Below are 21,169 nucleotides of genomic sequence, written 5' to 3' on the forward strand. Positions count from 1 at the left end.
TTCTCCGAGCCTTTGACTCACTCTCTGATTTAAGAGCTACCAATTAGCTGGGGCCATGTCGGTGAGGCCGTGGTCCAACCAGGAAAGCTGGTGTGGGAGCTTCGGACAATGATTGGCCAATAGATGACCTCGGGGCGGGAGCAATGAGGAAGGCGGGGCGAACACAGCGATTGGGCGAGAAATCCGCGACCGCGATCAGGGATTGGCTGCGCTCAGGGTCAGGGAGGCCTGGGAAGGGGCGGAGAAAGAAAGCTAGAGCAGGAAGAGCAGTGGCGAGGCGGCGGCCGCTGAGTCCGTGGTGGCAGAGGTGAAGGCGACAGCTCCAGGGGGTGGCAGCGGTCGCGAGAACAGGATGCAGGTCCGGGTCGGGCTGACGCTACTGCTCTGTGCGGTGCTACTGGGCTCGGCCTTGGCGTCCTCGGGTCAGTATATTTCCCCGCGGCCTGAAGGCCGGAGCCGCCGCCCCCCGGCCTCGGTCGGTGGTCAGGGCCGTGGGGGCTCAGGGACCGGGACTCCGCTGTCTCTAATCACACTCGTACAGGGCTGTCACTCGCTCTAACCTTGGGCTTCTGTTAGCCTGGGTATTGTGGGTGTTTAGGGAGCCGGAGGAGGGGAGAAAAGGAAGGGGCGGTTACACTGCCCACACCTCTTTCTCAACGTAACAAACTTTACATGGCTTCTCACGGATAAGGAATTGACTCTATGGGAATGAATCCCCACAACTGGCTTAGACTCCCAACATGACCCCGGCTGGGGCTTCCTCGACCCTTGTGTAGATTAGGGTTCCTCGAGCCTGGAACCCTCCGTTTAGGTTTTGTAATTGACACACCTGGAGCTGTCACTTTGGGCAGAGCAGGGTCCAACAGCACTGGGTAGGGGTTGACAGTGGTTTGGTGCGTTTGCCTAACACCTGAGGTGGTCCTTAGTCTATATCTTTTTTAAAACAGAGACTTAACGATGTAACTGTAGCCACTCTCCAACCCACTTTTTGAAACCTTCCTGAGAAAGTGGTGACCTCTGTCACAGTGTCTCCGAGTTGCCCCATGTTTGTTGACAGCGATTTTTATCACTTTGGGGGAAGACTTGAGCCTCATAAACTGAACAACAAATAGTTGCACCCTTTTATATAGATACAGAAATTCATGGACTTTTGAATTTATTTTCAATTATCTAATTTATGCTATGGTTTTGAAAATTGTTTCCTTTTTGATGTTTTGGTTTGCTTACATCAGAAAACTTCTCTTGTGGGAATGTTGATTTTAAAAAACATGATATTCTAAGTGTTGATAAACAATTAGTATAGGAAAGCTGGAATTTTAATCAGTGTCAGTGAACAAGATAGCTGTTCTGTGGCTTTAAATTTTTTTGGAACAAGACAGAATATAAATGTCAACTCCCATTAATTCAAAGAAAATTTCCCAGCTGGTTATTCAAATCCCCAAATTATCTGCCCCAGTTGTAAATCAATGCCATAACATCATCCTGCTTCTAAAATAAGAGACCTAAACCAAAATTCTATCTGTGATGTGATTTGAGATACCATTTTAAAAGTAAGAACCATATGCACACTACTTCACTGCCAGCATACTTTGAGGTCCATTCTACTCCAGTTGTAGTAATGGCCTGTGTTCATACCAAGTCTTTTAAGACTATATAGTACATAATTCTTGAAACACCTCTAGCAGTTGTTTGATCAAAAAAAGTAAGAAATTAAGCCGTTGAGTTTAATGGGTAAAGTAACTGATGGACCACTTTCAACAGAATTTCTCTTAGGTTTTGTTAAGAATTCGGTTTTAGTTCTGGAATAGGTCAAGGATTTGTACAGAAATATGGTCTGTAAGTGATTCTTCACACTAAAGTTTGAGAACTGCACTAATTAAAGACATACATCTCTCTGAATTCAGTTTGCAGAGTTTAAAGAAAATTAAAGCATTCAAATTTCCCTATGTTTTCTTTTGACTTTGTTTCATATGCACAGAGCTCCATGTCAGTGGAGATGATATTTGAAGATCAACAGTTGGGTCTCTGAGAATGTTATAATAAAACACTGTTGACACTGAAGTGTTAACTTTATGTGTATTGGTGTAAGTAAAGGTTCAGGAAATGTCTATGTTTGGGCTGGGGATGTAGCTCAGTTGGTAGAGTGTTTGCCTCACATGCACAAAGCCCTGGGTTCAATTCACAGCACTGCAAAAAAAGAAATGTCTGTTTTGATTTCCATCGTTGTGAAAGCTGTGCCAAAACATTTCCCTGGTAAAGGCAAAATCTTAGCTGAGACTAAAATAATATAGATAACCATGTAAAAGTTAATAAAGACCAGTTGGCCCTTCCTATCAACAAATTCCAGCAGATTTAGCCAACTAAAGATGGAAAATATTTGGGGGAAAGTGTTTGTATTGAGCATGTACAAGCTTTTTTTCCTTGTCATTGTCTTCTAAACAATGTAACAACTACTTACCTAGCATTTCCATTCTACTAGGTATTATAAGTAAGAAAGGGTGTAAGTTATATACAAATACTACGTACTTTTATATAAGGGACTTTTAGCATCCTCAGCTTTTGTTGTCCCGGGGTTTGTGGGTGGAGAATCCTGGAATGAGTCCTCCATATAAAACAAGAGACAACTGGGTTGTACTAATTAGTGTAAGTATCATAAAACATGTGATATAAAGTTTTATAAATTAAGTGCTTAGATTTTTCAATTGACTTTTTCATTCATTAAAGTGCTTGTTTTATACAGAATTTCAGCCTAGTTGTAAGAGTTTAGAATTAAAGCTTTGCTCTTGTATTAAAACCAGTTTTGGGGTAGTAACTTTAACGTAAATGTGAATTGTTACCCAGGAAGAGTTGCATTTATAACCAGGTAAAATATAGTTAGCCAACAAAGAAGATCTTGATCCTATTAATAAAGACGTAGAAATATGATACTTACATTAGAAATGCTTCCTTTCCCTGTGAATAAAGAGGATTAAAAAGTTTTTTCTCAAGATATAAGTGAAAAGGTATAATGTTTCTCATTTAGAAATACATGCTTTCTTGGGGCTAGAGGTATAGTTCAGTGGCAGAGGATGTGCTTAGCATGCAGGAGCCCTGGGTTCAGTCCCTAGCGTGGCACGCACATACACACACACCAAAAAAAAAAAAAAAACTTTATTTTTTGCGGAAAGATGCAAACAATATTTACTTTATTTATGATGTACAGTGTTACAGAGTCTTTTAAATTAGATCCACTGCCAGGTATTTCAGATAATAGTTATATTAATACCATAAATTCAGAGAGTAAATTTTAAGAAGGATATTGAATTTCATGGCTTTCATTTCTTAGAACATTGCAAATGAACAGGACAGATGGTGTCATCCATTCCCTTTTGACAGATTGAGAAAATGGAGGCTGAGCAAACTTTTGACACTCAACCATGTCTGTCCAAATTAACTAAGTGATGAAGCCAGTGTCATACTTAGCTTTTAAGAGGCCTCAGCTTTGGGGGAATTCAGAATCAAGAATATCCCAGAATGTGTACAGATCCTAAGCAAAGTGACAGAGCAGAAGACAAGGGTATCTGGTCTCTTTTCACTAAACTTTGTATAATTGCTTTTCCTTAAAAAGTATCCTGATACTTTGTGGCTTTGTTAGCTGGTATAATGAATATTGATCTTTTTTAAAGGAAAATGTACAGTTAATGAAATAGTGTGAACAATTGTATTTTGGATATGATACTGGTAAATGAGAAATCCACAGCTCTTTATTGAATTCTTTCACATTTTGTTACTTGATGTCTGTATTCTGATTAAAAAAAAAAGTACTATTTACTTTTTGTTTATAGATTACTCCAGTGTTTTTCATCTTTAGCTGCTTGTTACATATGGGAGTGCTTAGGGCATAAACAGCTCTTTAAAAAATATATTATGTGAATGTAAATATCAGTTTAAAAGAGAAAATAGCTTATGCTTTTAGATGGCTACCTGAAGTAGGCTTTCCTAGTTTAGTAACTGAGAAAGTTCTTTTATTTATCAGCAATCTTAGTGTGTATTCCTAGTTTGTAAAGAGAGAGGAAAAGAGAAGCATGATGCAATTCACATGAAATAACCCTGATGTCACGGTCATGTCTCTTAGAGTTCAGAAACACATTTTGCTCTTGTAATGCCTAAAAGTTTGTAGTTCTACAAATGTGTATGTCCTTAAATTTACTTATAGGTGTCTACATTACTTACTTATTGGCTACCTTTTTGACCTGTTGTGACAAGGTACTAGATTCAGTAATTAGTAGAGTTCCGTCTAATCCAGGTTTCAGTCTTTGGGATGTATCATACACATTTGCACACCTAATGACTTCTCTTGATACATTAACTACATAATACATCTATGCTTAACTACATCTACACATACAACTCTGATATAATTAATAATAGAGATGAATTTTTCATTTATCTAAAGATTTGCTGAGAATGGAACTTGAGCCATCTGTTAGAACTTGGCTTAAGGTTATGTTTGGAAAGAAGTTAGCAGGAAGGATGATTGTTAATTGACATCACTACCTAAATGTTAAGTGCACTGTGGGACCGACATGCCATACCTTTCTCCCACCTGCCAAAATCCAAACATATGAGGAAAGTAAAGTAAGTGAATATGAATACTAGCTATAATTTAAATGTCTTTGGATTTGAGACATTTTCATAGTCAGAAGTAGACTGGTTTCTCAGATATTCAAAACAAATGAGTAATTGTAAAATAGAGTTGTAAATTTTTGCATGAGTTGATTATATTTCTTTAAGTTAGCTTTAATGACAATACAGTTCAAAACATGTTTTTGTTATAGTTGTAACTTACAAATAATCTTTAAAATAGAACTATTTGAAGTAAAGATAACAACTAAATTTTCCAGTAAAAATCAAATGGTCTTAGAGAATCTATTGGTTAATTCCTCCTATCTTATGGAGCAGAAAATACTGAATCTTACTTCTACATAAAATCAGGTAATCTTAAGAACAAGAAGGAAAACCTAGAGATCATCTGACAGTTTTGTGTTTTTGTTTTTTTTTATCTGCCAGTGAATGCAAAGATCAAATATTTGCTTCTGGATATTGAGTTATTTCATGTGTTTATATAAGACCAGGAAAAAGAATAACAAGCAGCCAGAATAACAATAGAGCTGGGAAACACAGAAAGAATAAAAGGAAAATTATGTAATCTGACATAACCAAAGCAGTGTGGATGAATTTGGAAGAAAGGTGTAATTGGTGTCTGGATTCATTATTTATTTAGTATAAGCTGTCAAGTTTCTTAATAAATAGCTCTCATGTGGGTGAGTATACAAATAATACGATACTACTTTTTATATCTATCTGGTTATCTCTTCAGTGAAATAAAACAAATTTTAACATATTTGGCAACTCTACTGATGATGATGATGATGACGACAACGACGACTACGATTTGCCATTCTTGGCAGTATTAGCAAACAGTTAAATGCTGATTAGCACTAAAATAAGCCAATGTAACTCCAGATCCTGAGCAGAGAACAGAATAAGTAGAAGACTAGAATATGAAATTGGATATTTATTTTTATGAACTGAATAACTCATTCTCAGTAACAGACTATTTACAGAAATTGGATGGAAGGTAAAGTATCTGAGGTTTGTTCATTTTGACTGGATACAGTTGGTTTTCCTACCTAGAGAAAGAAAGAAGTTACCCCCTCAACCTGTTTTTTTCTTTTCACTCAATATTTTGAGACCAGATGCTGAATACAACCAATTTTAAAATAATTGTTTATTTGTTTTATCAAATATTTTATTTTAATAATATTTGTAATTTCCCAACAGAAAAGATGACCAATTGTATTAAAATTTCTTTACAGATGAAGAAGGCAGCCAGGAAGAATCCTTGGATTCCAAGGTGTGTACTAAAATTTGCACAGGCCAGTATTTGCTGCCCAATTTAGAAGCATGGAATTTTGTACTTTACTGAGGATATGAAATCTGTGTCTTTTGAGTAAAAAGAAAAGAAAAAGATAGGCAACATCAATATTAGTTATAACTCTTCTAGGGTAAAAAAAAAAAAATCACTGACCTACAAGAGAGTATAGTTGATACTTTCATTAAGAATTTAGCTATGGGGCTGGGGTTGTGGCTCAGCAGAGAGCTTGTCTTAGCACACGCAAGGGCCTTGGTTCGATCCTCAGCACCACATAAAAATAAATAAATAAAATAAAGGTATTGTGTCCAACTACAACTAAAAAATAAATATTAAAAAAAAAAAGAATGTTGTCTAGCCAGGTGTGGTGGTGCACACCTGTAATCCCAGAGGCTCAGGGGGCTGAGACAGGAGGATTATGAGTTCAAAGCCAGCCTCAGGAGTGGCAAGGCACTAAGCAACTCAGTGAGATCCTGTCTGTAAATAAAATACAAAATAGGGCTGGGGATGTGGCTCAGTGGCTGAATGCCCCAGTTCAATTTCCAGTACCAAAAAAAGAATGTTGGCTATTAACTTTAATTTCTACTTGAACATTTGGTGTGTATATCTGAGAAGCTTAAGGGGGTAATATTTTTGTTGCCTGATTAGAAATTGGTTTTAGTCCGTGTGTGTGTGGGGGGGGGGGGGTTCTTTGAGTTTTGAGGACTGAACTTCTGCCATTTGTTTCCATTTACATAACTTTTCAAAGAAAAATGAGTTTATGCTCTTATTGATTGTTTAAATGAGTAAGACTGATTCTTACATATCCAAGGAGGACACTGTATGAGCTCTAATCTCTAGAAGAAATGTAGATAAAAACAGAAAATTTTAATACAATGTTATCATAGAGTAAGTATAATATATGATGAGAACATGTAGAGGGATAACCTAAGCCGGACTTTTGGAATTAAGAAAAGCTTCCTGGGAAAAGTAGCATCTGAGTTGAAATTCAAAAAAAAGAATGAGTCAAGCAAGTGATGAAGGCATGTCATGAACACCAGCCAGAGCCTATAGGGATGAACTGAAGGAGACATAGCTGGGTTTGCAAAAGTGAAGGAAGGCTAGAGGGAGTCTTGGTTCTGTTGATAACTAAAAATATTTTATATTCTCAGAATTCTTTGCCATCAGATGAGTCAGTAAAGGACCATACCACCACGGGCAGAGTAGTTGCTGGTCAGATATTTCTTGATTCAGAAGAATCAGAATTGGAATCCCATATTCAAGAAGAGGAAGACAGCCTCAAGAACCAGGAGGGGGAAAGTGTCACAGAAGAAATCAGCTTTCTAGAATCTCCAAATCCAGAAAACAAGGACCATGAAGAGCCAAAGAAAGTACGGAAACCAGGTAGTCGGGATGTTTTTATTGCTTTTGCTTGATTTCGGAAAGAGATAACTGAAGTTTTAAAATTAGTGAGTGTAGAAAAATGCTGAAGAAGTCTAATTTTGTTAATTATTAACCGCATGTGAAAGTATAGTTTTATGGCATTTTCTAGATTTTAATATATTAGTTATTCACTTAACAGATTTGACCTATGTTACGTGAACTGAATTCAATAGAGGAAATTCCATATGATTTATATTTATATTCTAAAATTTCTTTTTGTATACCAAAAATAATAATTTAAAATTATCAGGGTGGAACACAAAATAGAATAGAGAACTGTCTATCATGCTACATCAGCTTTTTTCAGAATTGTTAGAATAACTAGGTAATTTGTATTAGATATTTATAACTCTCCAGTTGAAGCTTTTATAAACATGTAAACTATAATCTGCTTTTTTCTCCTTTTTGACACTTCCTTTAAATTTAAAATTTTCTTTGTGTGAGCTAAATGCCTGTTCTTCTAAAAAAAATTTTCTGCTTTGCCTTATCCTTCCAGCCTTCTGTCATTTAGTTTATTATTTCAGAAATCACCACCATAGCCATTTATTATTTCATTGTTAACCACTCTCGGGAACTGATCTAGATTTGAACTTTTAAAAATTTAAATTCATTTTTTATCTAGAAATGTACCTACTCATGAATAGAAAAACCATCTTTAAAAAAATTTAAAATATTTTAATTCCATCAACTAGAAATAACAGCTATTAACATTTTGAAGCATACACTTATGGGTTGTTTTTTATAGTTATATGAATACTTCTTCAGAAAACTAAATTTGGGGCTTGGGTCGTAGTTCAGTGGTAGAGCGTTCACCTAGCAAATGGGAAACCATGGGTTCAAACCTCAGCACCACATAAAAATAAATAAAATGAAAGATATTGTGTCCATCTACAACTAAAAAAAGAAAACTAAATTTGGCTAAAATGTATATACTATTTTATGGCCTGCAATTTGTACTTAACTGCTTGCCATGAACATTTTCCCATGTTATTAGCCATTTACAATTGGATGGTTAATAGCTATAAAAAAAATATATAAATTTACCATAGCTTAGAAATAGGTTGTGTACTGTGAGATCATTTTAAATTTATCTTTGTGCATATCATATTCTTAGAATCTTTTTTTTTTTTTTTTTTTGTACTGAGGATTGAACCCAGGGTTGCCCCACCATTGAACTATATCACCAGTCCTTTTATTTTGAGACAGGGTCTCACTAAATTGCCCAGGCTGGCCTTAAACTTGGAATTTTCCTGCCTCAGCCTCCTGAATAGCTGGAATTTAGGTGTGTGCTACCACACTAGGCTTTCTTAGAATTCTTAAAAATAAATTTTGCTGGGTTAAATGTAAATCAAGAAAATATATGTGATACATAATTATTAAATTACTTTTCAAAAAAAGAATCCTGTTCACTTCCTTTGAGACTAACATTTTTCCTCATACCTCAACCAAATATGAATTACTATTTTAAACTTTTGCCAAGTATTAGTTTAATTCATTTCTTTTTATTTTTTATTAGGAAGATTTTTAAATACGCACAGAAGTGGAGGGTATAATGACACCCTCATACCTATTTGTCGCCCAGCTTCAGCGTCTGTCAACATTCTGCTGCTCTAGTTTCATCTTTTCACCCCATATACCCCTGCATTTTTTTTCTTTTCTAGAGAATTTTAAAGCAGATTCCACATGTTCTTTTACTGTTGTATGTATCTCTAAAAGTAAGATTTTTTTTCTAACAAAACCATAAAATTAGTTTTTATCCTTTATCACCTAATACCCAGACTGTTCAATTTTCCCACTTGTTTCAGATGTTTTCTTATAATTGATTTGTTTGAATCAGTATCCAGTCTAAGAGCTTAAGTTTCTCATAATCTGTAACAGTCTCCTGCCCTTCTTTTTAAGTGTCATTTTATTTGTTAAAAAAATAGTGTCTTTTATGCTATATAATTTCCCATATTATGGATCTAGCATGTTGTATCCTTGTATTGTTATTTTAGTTTATTCTACTATTTGCTATATATTCTAAAAACTGTAAGTTAGCTCTAGAGGCTTGGATGTGTTTGGTTCTGCTTTTTATTACAGGTATACTGCATTACATTGGGAGGCATATAATAGTATCTAATTATTCCACTTTTAGTGATATTAAGTTTCATCAGTGAGATCAGTTGGCATTAGCTTGATCTAGCCATACCACATTTTCTCTTTGACCTTTTGCCTAGAAGGCCACTGTTTGTGTTTGTTTTCTGGATCCTGTCTTTCATTTTGGGTTACAAAGCAGTGATACTCTCTACCATTCCTTCTGGATTTGTTACTTGGGATTCTTTTATAGAGAACTTTCCCTTTTCAGATAATTGGGGCCAGCAGGATAAATTGTTGATTGTTGATTATTTTTCCCTTGAAATGTTTTCAAGTAATAATTTGATTCCCTCCAACAGAGACCAAAGATGTGTGGGTTTTTTTTTTTTTCTTTTTGTTTCATTTTTATATTGTTTGTTGCTTTGCTTTGTTTTTGAGCATTGTCGGGGACATAGGGGAAAACAGATAATAAAAAACAAAGTGTGTTTTTCTATACTCATTAAACACTTCTCATACCAGATATGTGGGAATATTTCTGCACATATCAAGCAGGCATTTGACAGCAAACTTCCCATTGGACACCATCTGGGTGTCCTCTCGTTTAACTCAGTCTGCCTGGAGCTAGCATCAGATCCCACAGATTGAGAGCTGAGTCCATAAGAGTATTTCCCTCCTCCCACTTCACATGCCAGTTGCAAGCCTTAAGTTGTTATGCCTGAGCTGATTAGCAGTCTTAAACTGGAATTCCCATGATCTCCTCTTTGGGTTCAGGTAATTTACTAGAGCAGCTGAAAGAATGCAGAAAAACACATTTACCCATTTATCATAAAGGATCTTATAAAGGATATGGATGAAGAGCACAAATAGACATGATGCAAAAAGTGAGTTATAAAAGAAAACACAGCTTTCCTACCCTCTCTAGGTGTGCTCTCCACTAGGAACTTATGTGTGTTCAACAATCCAGAAGCTTTCAGAACTCAGTCTTTTGAGGTTTTTGTGGAAGATTCATTATGTAAGCATGGGTGATAATTCATTTTCCACTCATTTATGTATAGCTCAATCTTCAGCCCCTCTGAAGGGTGGGACTTAAAATTCTAACCCTCTAATCACATGGTTCCCCTGGCAATAAGCTCTCATAACTGTCCAGGAGCCCCCAAGCCTCTGTATGCTATCTCTTTAGCATACAGAAGATACTTTATCAATCCAGAGATTCTGAGGGTTTTAGGAACTGTGTGAGGAAACTGAGAGGATTGCCAAACATACATTTAAAAATATCACAAGGATCATTACAAATTCATAGATTTTTATGTATTTATGTTTCACCATATTATAGTCATTCTTTTTGTTGCTCAAATCATCCCATGTTTGGCCTTTGGGAATCCTTTTAAATTTATTCCTTTGTTCTTTTGACTTTCATAACTTTTTTCACAACTTTTTAACTTTCTTAACTTTTTTTCAGGCAGGCCAAGAAGTGTCCAACTCATCTTAATACATTTCCAAACCCATAAATTAATATCAGTGTTTCTCCAAGGAACCTGAGTTATTTTCATGAGTTATATTCCACAGTTTAGGCCTCAAAAGATGTGTATGACCACTAAGTTTTGGTAGATACTGTTAGGAAATATTCACACTAATACTTCCAATTCAAATTAAACATTATTGGTGAGATGATGCAAAGGGTTGGGTTGACAAATTAAACTGAGAATAGTAAGAGCTCTTATCTTTGAATATTTTCAAAAAAGATAATTGTCACAAGACAGTCAAAGCAAAGAAAAGTTCATGACTGCCAGAGCTGTGCCCCTGTGCTTTCTTGCCTCGATTTAGGATGAGCTGTGGCCCAGGTTTTAACATATAAGACCTCTAAGTGATGCATGTGGAATATCATTTCTACAAAAGGGCTATTTTAATCATGAGACATCTGTAGTATGTTCTTGATAATTGTGTAATTTTTTTACATTTTCTGGGTAGTCATGCCTGTAGTATACCTCCCAGGTTTATGCATAATAAGCAATCTAGATAGACCAAATCTATCCTGCTAAAGCATTCAGTAAGTAAGCATTGTTCCTGTAGTACTTTTAATGTGCTTGCCAGAATGTCTCTCATTAGCATGTTTCTAAGGTAATTTGATCAAGTCATCTCTATTTCTTGAGCCAGTAAGAGGACAGAACAGATTGCAGAACTACCACTAGCTTTTCTGTCATTCCAGACCTCTATTTGTTTCCTTTTATGTTAGTGTTAGTTTTTGTTGATGCTGGAATTCTTAGTACCTGATGACATTAATGTTATATTGTTTTGTCCTAATCTATATGTATGTATAGTTTCAAAATAACAGCAACAACCTTACCACTGACCATGGGGCCACTGAAAGCAGTCTGATATTTCTTTATATTTTTTTGTCCTTAGTACATGTTTTAGTAGGGATTTATAAGTGTTTTAAAATCACTTGAGTAATTCTCTGTTATACCAACAACTTGACAAATGTTTAGATGTGTTTTCATTTGTTTTAGTCTTCATTAATGACAGATTCATTTTTAATTTCTTCTTAGTATATGAAAAGGCTTATATTCTTTTTTAAAAAAAAATTTTTTTTAGTTGTAGTTGAACACAATACCTTTATTTATTTATTTTTATGTGGTGCTGAGGATTGAACCCAGTGTCTTGCACATGCTAGGCGAGTGCTCTACCACTGAGCCACAACCCCAGCCCAAGGCTTTTATTCTTATACATATATAATAGATTATTTATGCATGGCTTTGTGTGTATGCAATTCAGAATGCTTTAGAATTGGGTTATATGACAATTACTTCTAAACTTGCTGTTTTTGTCAGCCCCTCATTTATGTTGCTGCCATTATTAAGCTTCCTGAAACCCAAGTTTGACCCTTTACAATCAGTCATAACCTCTCCATCTGCCTTATGAGATGAAGTGCAACTCCTTAGCATGATTCACAGAGTCTTCAAAGTCTGACATGTCAGCTGCCTTCTCTAACCTCATCTGCAGCTCTTTCCCCAAGCATCCTTTCTCAACGGGACTAAACCCCTCACTGTTCCTTACCTACACCCTTCAGTTTATGCCTTGGGCCTTTGTTCAGGTTCTCTCTCCTGTGCTTAAAATGCCTTCCTCATTCCTTAAACAAATCCATCTACCAAATTTCTGCTCATCCTTAAAGATAAAACTTATATTTCCCCTTTCTAAAATAGTTCCTGAACTACCAAGGGATGATTGAAGAGTTTCTGGATATGAGAGCTTCCTGTCTGGCCACCCTGCTTTCACTCTTTCAGATCCCTGACTGCAGCTGCACTGATCCTTCTTTCTGCTCAAAAACCTCCCGTGGCTTCCTGTCATACGCAGAATCCAAACTTACCTTTACTACCTTTACATGATAAGACCCTTCCTCTGTCCAGCTTTACTTGCATGACTCCAGCCACACTTGCCTTTTTACTGTTTCTTGAACATCTTACTCTTATTTTCAACTGTATTAGAGATCCCTAAGACCATAGCCCCAGACTCAGTAATTCACAATAAAGACTCAAAGCACTCAGTGTGTAGTTGTAGTCACAGCTGTGATTTGTTACAGGAAAAGAAACAAAATCAGCCAAGGAAAAGGTGCATAGGGTGAAGTCTGGGGAAAACTGGATGCAAGCTTTCAAGAGTCCTCTCCCAGTAGAATTACACAGGATGTGCTTAATTTCCCCAGCAAAAGTTGCAGTAACACATGTTAGATATTTTCTATCAGGGAAGCTCATTGGAGATCCAGTACCTGGAGTTTTTCTTGAGGACAAGTTAAATTGGCACCTTCTACCTGGCATATGCCAAAAATTTCGGACTCTCAGAAGGAAAGCAGGTGTTCAGCATAAGCCTTACTGTTTGTACAGTTTGGGTGAGTCACTCTTATCAATTAGAATGGTGGGAACTCAACAGAATTCTAATTTCACAGATTAGAAAGGCAACCCTTATAAGCAGGCCTTTTCAAGGATAGAAGTTTAGACCTGGTACTTTAACTCTTCTCTGCCTGGTCTGCCCCTTGGTCACTGACCAAGGTGTCTTTACAGCAAACTTATTCTCAGTAAGTCCCAGGCAGTAGTGAGGCCAACCTTCTGTATTGATTTCAGTTATGCCCTTTAGTCCTCTACTTAATTGGCTAAGTCCTATACTTAGCCAGTTGAAACAAATCCTATTAATTGTAATATGTCTATCTTAGAAAGCCAGATGGCTTCCTCCTCAAGTTTCTGTATTAATCCTTCTTTAACCTGTCCCAGAGCATCAGTTCAGGCACAGCATGACTGGTAGCCAGTGAGGTGAGGCTGACCTGAAAGCCTTCTAAGACTGAGGCAGTGTTACGAGTTCAGTCCCACAGGGTACCTGTGTTAACCCTGGAAACAATGAGTTTACAATTGTTGGGCATCTCAAGCAAGACATACATTAGGCTACAATGTGGCTTCCCACCATGGGCAGCTTATCCTAGGCTTCCTACTCCAGCCCAAATAATTAGTCCAGTCCCTGGTTTCACAGGGACTGCCAGTAGATTCCACTTGTTTTGCTGTGACCTAATTTATCTAACTCATGAGTCTCAACCACAGCTGCATATTTTCTGCATGAAAAGTGCAAGGGCTGGGCCACCTTCTATTTTTCATAGTCAGCCCTGTCAGGTATAATCATAGATTCCACAGTGTGAATTCAGTCACTTTCCCAACAGCTTGGAAAGACACAAAGAGTTTTCCTTTAGGAAGCAGTAGAAACTTCCGGAATAGTTTGAAAAACAAAAATCACTAATGCTATCTTACCTCCTTCTTGCTTCCCCAGATCAGGGGTTTCAGTTTATATTCCTCAGTTGTTACTAAATCAGTGTTTCTATTAAGAGATCATAATTTACATTTTTTCAGTCTTCCCCTAATCTCATCCATAACTTTTGTCAGAGAAGCAGGTGTACTAGAGGGACAAAAACATCTTCAGAGAAAAGCATTTTTATACAATGTCGCCAGAAAGTTGATGTTCAGAAATTTTTCAAAGCAAAATTTTGAATTTTCAAAACATTCAGAATGGGTTTACATCATATCCTCACACCCCTTTCATCCTTATCATTTATCCAAGGAGCAGCCTAGAAAAGAACAGTTCCTTTCAAAGGACAACCATACTTATAAATCAGATTTCATGGAAGTGTGTGGAGCAGGAAGGAGTGAGGGAAGCCGTGTTGGGTGTTAGTCCATTTTTGTAACTTCAGCTAATAAGGAAAGCAAATACAAGAGTCAGCAACAGTGAGACATGCTTTGAGAGGGAGTCAGATTGACCTCTTCAGAGTAGATGATTTCTGTGATGGACATTCTCCCAACTTGGAACTTTTGGCAGTAATCACATGTTCAGAATGCCATCAGTCTCCGTATCAGAAATACCTAGCCAATCTGCAGCTGAATTTCAACTGGTCCCTTCAGAGAACAAGCTTTTTCTGTGGGCATTTTTATATGACTCAGACAGTCCCGCCAAGCAAAAAGAGAAGTGTCCTAAATGAACAGGGTTGCAGATTCTGAGTTCTGTTCATTGAGCCTATGCTTGCATTCAGCTCATCCTGAGGCTGATAGCTTACACCAGGCAGTTTAGGTCAGGTTTTAGATCTGGAAATTAAGGTCAATAAATTCAGGATTCAAAAAAAGCCAACTTTTCTTCAGTCGTAACAGAGGTGAAATGCTCCAGAGCCAGGAAGTTCAGTTGATAAGCAAGGCTTTTCTGGGCTCCTTTGTCTAGTCAATCTTTTTTTTTTTTTAATATTTATTTTTTAGTTGGACACAATATCTTTATTTATTTATTTTTATGTGGTGCTGAGGATCAAACCCAGGGCCTCGCACATGCTAGGCGAATGCTCTACCACTGAGCCACACCCAGCCCCTGTCTAGTCAGTCTTAAAGAGTCCAAATTGTCCCACTCAAAAATATACTCATCAGGCTGGAAAATCATCAGCCTTTAAACATCATATCTCAACTCTCACCAGAATTCATCAGGAAATTAAAACCAGTTTTTGAAAACTCCAAAAGTATATCTTCATTTATAGAGCATCTCTTCTTCTTGTTATCTCCCTATTTCCAGACACTTCAATAAGGAAAAATCCAAATTCCATAGCAGAATGATCAGCTACAGAGACTATTCTGTTTCTAGTACTCAGAGCTGAATAACACAGCCACTGATGGCAGAAAGCAAGGAATTATTGTCCCACTGACACATTTCTTTTTTGTCACTTCCCTTGAGGATTCCTCTAGTATTTATGAAATCATAAATGTTTAACATTTTAATTTTTAATCTTATATCCAGATATATAAACCACTAAAAATATCCATTTTTTCCCTTCTTATACAGTTTACTCAACCTCTCAGTAGTCAGTTCAGCATTTGCTACCTTAACCTTATAGCTGCCAGAGACAGGCTGCAGTGCAGTGGAGGGAGGGAGGCTACAACAGCAGCAGCAGCAGCTAGGCTGGAAAAAGCTGCTGGAGTGTTTCCTCCTCCCACTTTCCCCAACCCCACCCCTGTTTAACTAAAATTTTGCTTCTACCCTGCACTTGATGTTGCTCCCCCTACTAAAAGAGAAGAATGCAAATTTTTACATTTAGGCCTACCCTGGGGAAATTTAGGGTCCTTTTTCCTCCATTGGAGGGAAGATAAAAACCAAAGACATCACACATCACCTGGGCTACTCTGCTTTTCCCCTCAGTTTAACTGTGGGGCCGTGGGGCCATGGGGCCAACAGCAGCCAAAGCAAACCAACCTTTCTGAAGTTGGTTCTATCATTTTCAGATCCCACACGTACTTTTACCTCTGATGACAGCCAGCCATTCAGCTACGACCTCGTATCATAGTTGACTCTAGCCACCCAGACACTGGAGAATCATTATATGCCATCCTTTATCCTTCCTCTTTCAAAACATACTTTCACCATATTTCAGTGAGTCTGGGTCATGATCAAATCCCACTTCTGTTGGCAGCTGTGCCCTTGGGTACCCAAGACCATCCCAAGGTTTGATAATTTGCTAGAAGGAAATAGGATTTGATTATTATTGTTTTTTGTTGTTGTTATTCCATGTTATTTTTTATTTTTTTATTTGTTCTTTATAGATATACAAGACAGAAGAGTGTATTTTAACATATTACACATACATGTAATATAACTTCCCATTCTTGTGGTTGTACATGATGTGGAGTTAAACTGGTCATGTATTCACATAGGAAAGTTATGTCCAATTCGTTCTACTGTCTTTTGATTATGATTTATTATAGTAAAAGTATGCAAAGAAAAATCAGCATAGGAAAAAGATACATGAGGCAAAAACAGGTATTGAACATAAACTGCACATTTATACAAGCAATTTAGGCACAGTAAGTAACTTTCATAAGTTAGAATGGTAGGAACTCTCCCAAATGCTTAAATTCCCAGACACCATCCAAGGGCCTACCATATAAGCAGGCCTTTCAAGGGATAATAGACCTCTGTGTCAACTATTTTCATAACAATTAACATTTGTTGAAAATGAACGAATAGCCATCAAGAAAGGATTGATTACATTGTGGTATTCCCTCTTATAGAGTACTTGCAGCCATTTTAAAAAGAACATGGTTGGTTACAAATAAAGTTCATTAAACAGAGGCAGAAATCAAGGTTTATTTGGCTTGCAAAAACAAAGCTCCCTAAGTAGGCAATAGGTAGATGGTTAGGGGCTTTTGCCATCAGAAGGTCCAGCTCTTTCTTTCTCCCCTGTTCAGCTCCTTAGTAGATTGACTTCATCCCCATGTTTATTCCACATGGTCAGTCCTAATAGTAGCTTCACCTATAGGTCCTAGATCCTTAGGAATGCCTGAATTAGAAAAGCAAAAGCCCTGCAGAACCACTAGTAGAACTCTGCCATATCTGTCCTTTCGTCTCTGGAAGAATGTCAGTAATACAGTAAGTAAAAACATAATGTTGTAAAACAATTCCCTGCTATATTTGGACCTGGAATGTCCCACAAAAAGCAATGCAACAATATTCAGAGGTGAAAAGATTGGATTGTAAGGGCTCTGGCTTCATCAGTGAATTAATCCATTTGATGGATTAATCATTTGAATGGACTTACTGGGAAATGAAGAAAATGATAGGGAGGCGGGAGCAAGAAGTAGGTCACTCGGGTTTTGGCCTTAAGGACTGCATCAGTCTATAGTGTTCCCTGCCCCCACTTCATAGCTGCCATGAACTGATACAGCTTTCCTCTCCCATGCCCTTTCGTCATGATGTTTCTTCAGTGAAGTTGGCACCATTAACTGGGACCTTTGACACTATAAGCCAAAATAAGTCTTACCTCCTCCAAGTTGTTCATGTCAGGTATTTTGGTCACAGCAGCAAAAAGCTGATAAACACATTCACTTAGTATGATCCTGCTAACAAATCTCTTATTCAGGAGAGGTTGGTCTTTGTTCTAATTAGTACTTATTGATTAGATAAGGTTGACACACATTACAGAGGTAATCTACTTTACTCAGAGTCCACCAATTTAAATATTTTCTCATTGAGCACAGGGTGCACACCTGTAATCCAGGGTCTTGGGGGCTGAGGCAGGACAAGTGCAAGTATGAGGACAACTTCAGCAGTTGAGCAAAGCCCTAAGCAACTTAGCAAGACTTTGTCTAAAAAAAAAAAAAGGCTGGGGATATAGCTCTATGGCAAAGTACCCCTGGATTAAATCCTTAGTACCACAAAGTATTAAAATGAAATAAATGTTAATCACACCCAAGTGTCACCTTCCAGAAACATTGAGAATAATATTTGACCAAATATCTGGGCATCATGATTTGATTCATTAAGACACAAAATAAAACATCACAGATCCTTTATATGAAAAAAGGCCCTTTTTTTGTGTGTTTACGCATGAAAACAGTCCAAAATTTCTTTTCTGTTAACTATCCTTACCTGTGGAGAAAAAGAATTTGAAGTGGTAGATAAAGATGACTGATTTTTCTTTAATTTGTGCTATTTCTGCTATCCTTTAATAAAGCCTTCTACTCTCCACTCTACACTTTAATTTGGTACACATTTCTGTTTGGATTATCTCCTAAAATAAAAACATTATCCTTATAGTTTTAAAAACTAAAAAAAGAATAATTAAATAGAATAACCAGCATCATGAAATATTTCAGTGGCACAAAGGGAATTGAGTTTAAACTTAACTAAATCAGGTTCCAAAGGAAGCAAGTTGATTGAGTAACAGAATGGCATTGTTACCGCTGTTTACCGGGTGACAAGAAACAATAATGCTGAAGTATAACACCAGAGAAGCACGCCAAGGCAAGTGTAGAGTGGAAAGTGGAAGCTTTATTAAAGGACAGCAGAAAAGACTTCCCTGGAGGAAGAAGGGGACCCAAAAGGCGGTAAATCCATGGAAGGGGGACGTCTTCTCTTTTTTATAGCTAAGGTCTTCTTTTAGTCCTCCCACATTCCTGTCCTGTTTCCCTCAATCCTGCAGTGATTGAGGGAAGGCCAAAAGGTGGGAGATAGGTGGACTGGAGGAGTAATCTGTGCAGGAAGGGTCTGGGGTGATTTGATTAGTGTGTCTCTGTTTGCTGGGAGCTGCTACTTTCAGTTCCTTAGGATGGGTTTGGGCCTTGGGGACATTAACATTTCAATTTCCCCAATTGCTGTTCTGGTTTCCTGAACTCCATTCAATAATGGTCTCCATTTTCTTTATCTTACTGGATATTAGACCTGATTTACCTAACTACACTAACTACCTATCTTTAAATCTGGCTTCAGCATGTCTACCTTTTGCTTAGTAGGGATGGCAGGGAAAGAATGACCTTTCACCTAATAAGCAAAAAAAAAGGTAGAAGAGAAGGGAAGCAGAGGCTGGGCCTGCAGTGGGTCCAGGCTTTAATAGAAAAGACTTTGACTATTGTTTCTTTTGTTTGCTTTTATAAGAAATTATTTGTGCAAGAAAACTCTTTTAGAAAATCATTCTTAGGGAAAACCAAGGCATGCTCACTCCCACCAGGGCCTCTGAAATTTAAATTCCCTGTCAAGCCATTGTGTAGAGAAACTCATTGTTCTTAAATAGCATTTTTCTGAACAAGTTTTACTCTACTGGCTTTGGCTATGTTGTCACCTGATTGTTATGAAGTTTGTCACTTTGTACTGGGTATCGGGCCAGTACTTGTTTCTGTCTCCACTTTTAAATAATCAGTTTCTTTTCATACAGAGTTGAGGTTTTTATGAACTCTGATGTTTTGTTCATACTCCACATCATAGTTCATTTTTCTACTGAAAAATACATTTTCATCTATAAAGCAATGACTCCCTTAATGTAGCGTGTTTGTTTACAAATATAGTTTTTCAACTGTGTTTAGCAGTTCACAACTTTACAGGCAAAGTAATCTGCCTGTAACATTGGTATTTCCCCCTAAGTATTACTAGGACAGATTCCCAGGCAACAGTAATACTGCTTCATTTGGCCTAGACCATTTGCTTTATTTTCATTCATTCATTCATTTATTTTTAAATTTTTTACATTGACAGATAATATTGTATGCTTTGTTATGTATAACAATGTTTTGAAGTACCCATAACATTGTGGAATGGTTAAATCTAGCTAATTTTTAACCAGGGCTTTGCCTCACATTGTCATTTTTATGGTAAGAGCACACATCCCTCAAACATTTTTCAAAATAATAATATATCATTGATCATAGTCTTCTTGATGTACTTTGTACATCATATACAATAGATTTCTTGAAATTTATCCTCCTAACTATAATTATATATCTTTTGACCTTCCCCCCACCACCCCAATCACAACCACCCTGGCCTCTTGCAGCCACCATTCATTCTCCTCTCTACTTAAGAGATCAGCATTTTAGATTCCACATGAGTGAGATCATGCTGCCCCATTTACTTTAAATCAAGTATGACAACTGTGATTTCCCTTAAATCATCTACACAGGTGTTTTGTTTCAGTACTCTGGGGATGTGTGTGTGTGTGTGTATGAGATGATCAGTTTGTTGATGAAGCTTTTATCTTGATGTTTTAATAAAATTGGTAAACACTTTTACAATTGTCTTGAGATTTGTAACTTTTAACACAAACTGTTTTTCAGTTATATTTGACTACAAATACATTTGAATTAGATGCTACTGACTACTATGTTTTTTAAAAATTATATATAATTTAAATATATACATATGTGTGTGTGTGTATATACACACACACACACACGTGTATATATATATTAGTTGTGGGTGGACACAATACCTTTATTTTTATGTGGTGCTGAGGATTGAACCTCATGTATGCCACAACCACAGCCCCACTACTATGTTTTAATGAACGAGATTGCCTCAAACAAGCAGCATGAATAGTTCATTTTCTTCTATTTAACAGAACACTGATCTAAACTTATAGATACAATATCAATCTTTAATAACACTGTGAATGTTCTCAAAGTGGGAACTTTGCAAAGTAAATTTCTTGTGTTTATTCATATAGATCAAATTAACTTTTAGGGTTTTGCTTTGTTTTGATTTTACAATAAAAAATGAGGACAGGGTATGTTTATATTCCCCAGACATTTAATTCAATATATGTAACAGCAGTCTAGCCACATTTATATTTTTCTCTCAAAACTATTTCCTTCAGCATTCAAACATGGTATATTTTACATTAAAATAAAAAAACCTATACCCTTCCAGGTACCACCCTATTTCTCTACTCCCTTGATAGCATAATTTCTTGAGAGAGTGATCTGTAATCACTGA

The 21,169-nt window shown here is 36.9% G+C and overlaps 1 protein-coding gene across 1 annotated transcript in view; it reads left to right on the top strand.

Annotated features, from left to right (window-relative positions):
* The first annotated feature begins 252 nt into the window (after positions 1 to 252).
* Sel1l (SEL1L adaptor subunit of SYVN1 ubiquitin ligase) overlaps positions 253 to 21,169 on the top strand; it is a 56,832-nt gene continuing 35,915 nt past the window's right edge. Inside the window, exons 1-3 of the mRNA XM_027931606.2 lie at positions 253 to 422; positions 5,859 to 5,896; positions 7,066 to 7,297. Of these exons, the coding sequence (XP_027787407.1) occupies positions 353 to 422; positions 5,859 to 5,896; positions 7,066 to 7,297 (340 nt within the window). The 5' untranslated portion in view covers positions 253 to 352. The remainder of the gene's footprint in view (positions 423 to 5,858; positions 5,897 to 7,065; positions 7,298 to 21,169) is intronic.

The sequence above is a fragment of the Marmota flaviventris genome, chromosome 2 (genome assembly GCF_047511675.1).
Source record: "Marmota flaviventris isolate mMarFla1 chromosome 2, mMarFla1.hap1, whole genome shotgun sequence".
In the NCBI taxonomy this organism is placed as follows: Eukaryota; Metazoa; Chordata; class Mammalia; order Rodentia; family Sciuridae; genus Marmota; species Marmota flaviventris.